Source organism: Echinops telfairi, unplaced genomic scaffold, assembly GCF_000313985.2.
Source record: "Echinops telfairi isolate 266 unplaced genomic scaffold, ASM31398v2 ScPeMD7_7459;HRSCAF=8497, whole genome shotgun sequence".
NCBI lineage: Eukaryota > Metazoa > Chordata > Mammalia > Afrosoricida > Tenrecidae > Echinops > Echinops telfairi.
The window spans coordinates 8,428,391-8,429,373 of record NW_022111359.1 but is presented as its reverse complement, the minus strand read 5'-3'; the positions used below and the strand labels follow the sequence as shown (position 1 = coordinate 8,429,373).

The 983-nt window shown below is 44.2% G+C and overlaps 1 protein-coding gene across 1 annotated transcript in view; it reads right to left on the bottom strand.

Moving 5' to 3' along the window:
- The window catches only part of LOC101654456 (mucin-16), a 245,683-nt gene extending 245,255 nt beyond the window's left edge, over positions 1–428 (bottom strand). The window contains exon 1 of the mRNA XM_045300070.1: positions 64–428. Within this exon, the coding sequence (XP_045156005.1) occupies positions 64–428 (365 nt within the window). The remainder of the gene's footprint in view (positions 1–63) is intronic.
- Between the last annotated feature and the right edge of the window lie 555 nt (positions 429–983).

Below are 983 nucleotides of genomic sequence, written 5' to 3'. Positions count from 1 at the left end.
AAGCCACAGACCCGTGGGCTCATGATGGTAGTGTAGTGCAAGGGGTGGCATATGGCTACGAACCGATCATAAGCCATCACAGCAATTAAAACACTGTCCATGATGCCAAAGAAATGGAAAAAGTACATCTGGGTCAGGCAACCAGGATAGGAGATGGACTTGCTCCTTGTTTGGATGCTCATCAGCATCTTGGGGACAGTGTCGGTGGCCAGGCAGAAATCAACCAAGGAGAGGTTTGCAAGGAAGAAGTACATGGGAGTGTGAAGCTGGGAGTCAGAGCTGATGGCCAGGATGATCAAGAGGTTCCCCACAGCTGTGATGACATACATGCAGAAGAAGAGAGCAAAGAGGAGCGTCTCCTGGTCTGGATTTTCTGCAAGTCCCAGAAGGATGAACTCAGATGCACTGGTCTGGTTCCTTGGTTCCATGGGGATGACTTGTCTGGAAGCATCAAAGGGGAAAGTTATATGAATGCTACACTATGAAAAACAATCTGGGAGGTTAAATGAAATCATGTCCAATAAACACATCATGTTATATATGTGCTGCATCTTGTACCCCTGACCAAGTGTTTCCAAAACTAAGGAATCATGGCTACAAACTCAAATATGATTCATAGCACCTCTATTGATAGATTAGAAGTGCCCTGTGATTTCCCACCGTTGTAAATCTTCACAGGAGGAGATTGCCTCATCCTTCTCCAATGAATTGACTGGTGGGCTCAAACTACTGCCCTTGTGCTTAGCAGCACAGTGCAGCCCACTGTACCAGTGTTTACAGTTAACTCATATTTGTAGACTCAGTTCAAGGTATCTCTCCTGAGTCTTTCCATGTTATATAAAGATTGAGAGAGTCCACCAGGCATGATCTTTGATTGATATATTTCAGAAGAAAGCAAATTAAGCCCAGGGAGAACCAAAGTTTATGAAGCAATGCTTAGCCAAGAAATATATGTAAAGCATTTTCAGAAAGTTCCTGGGAAA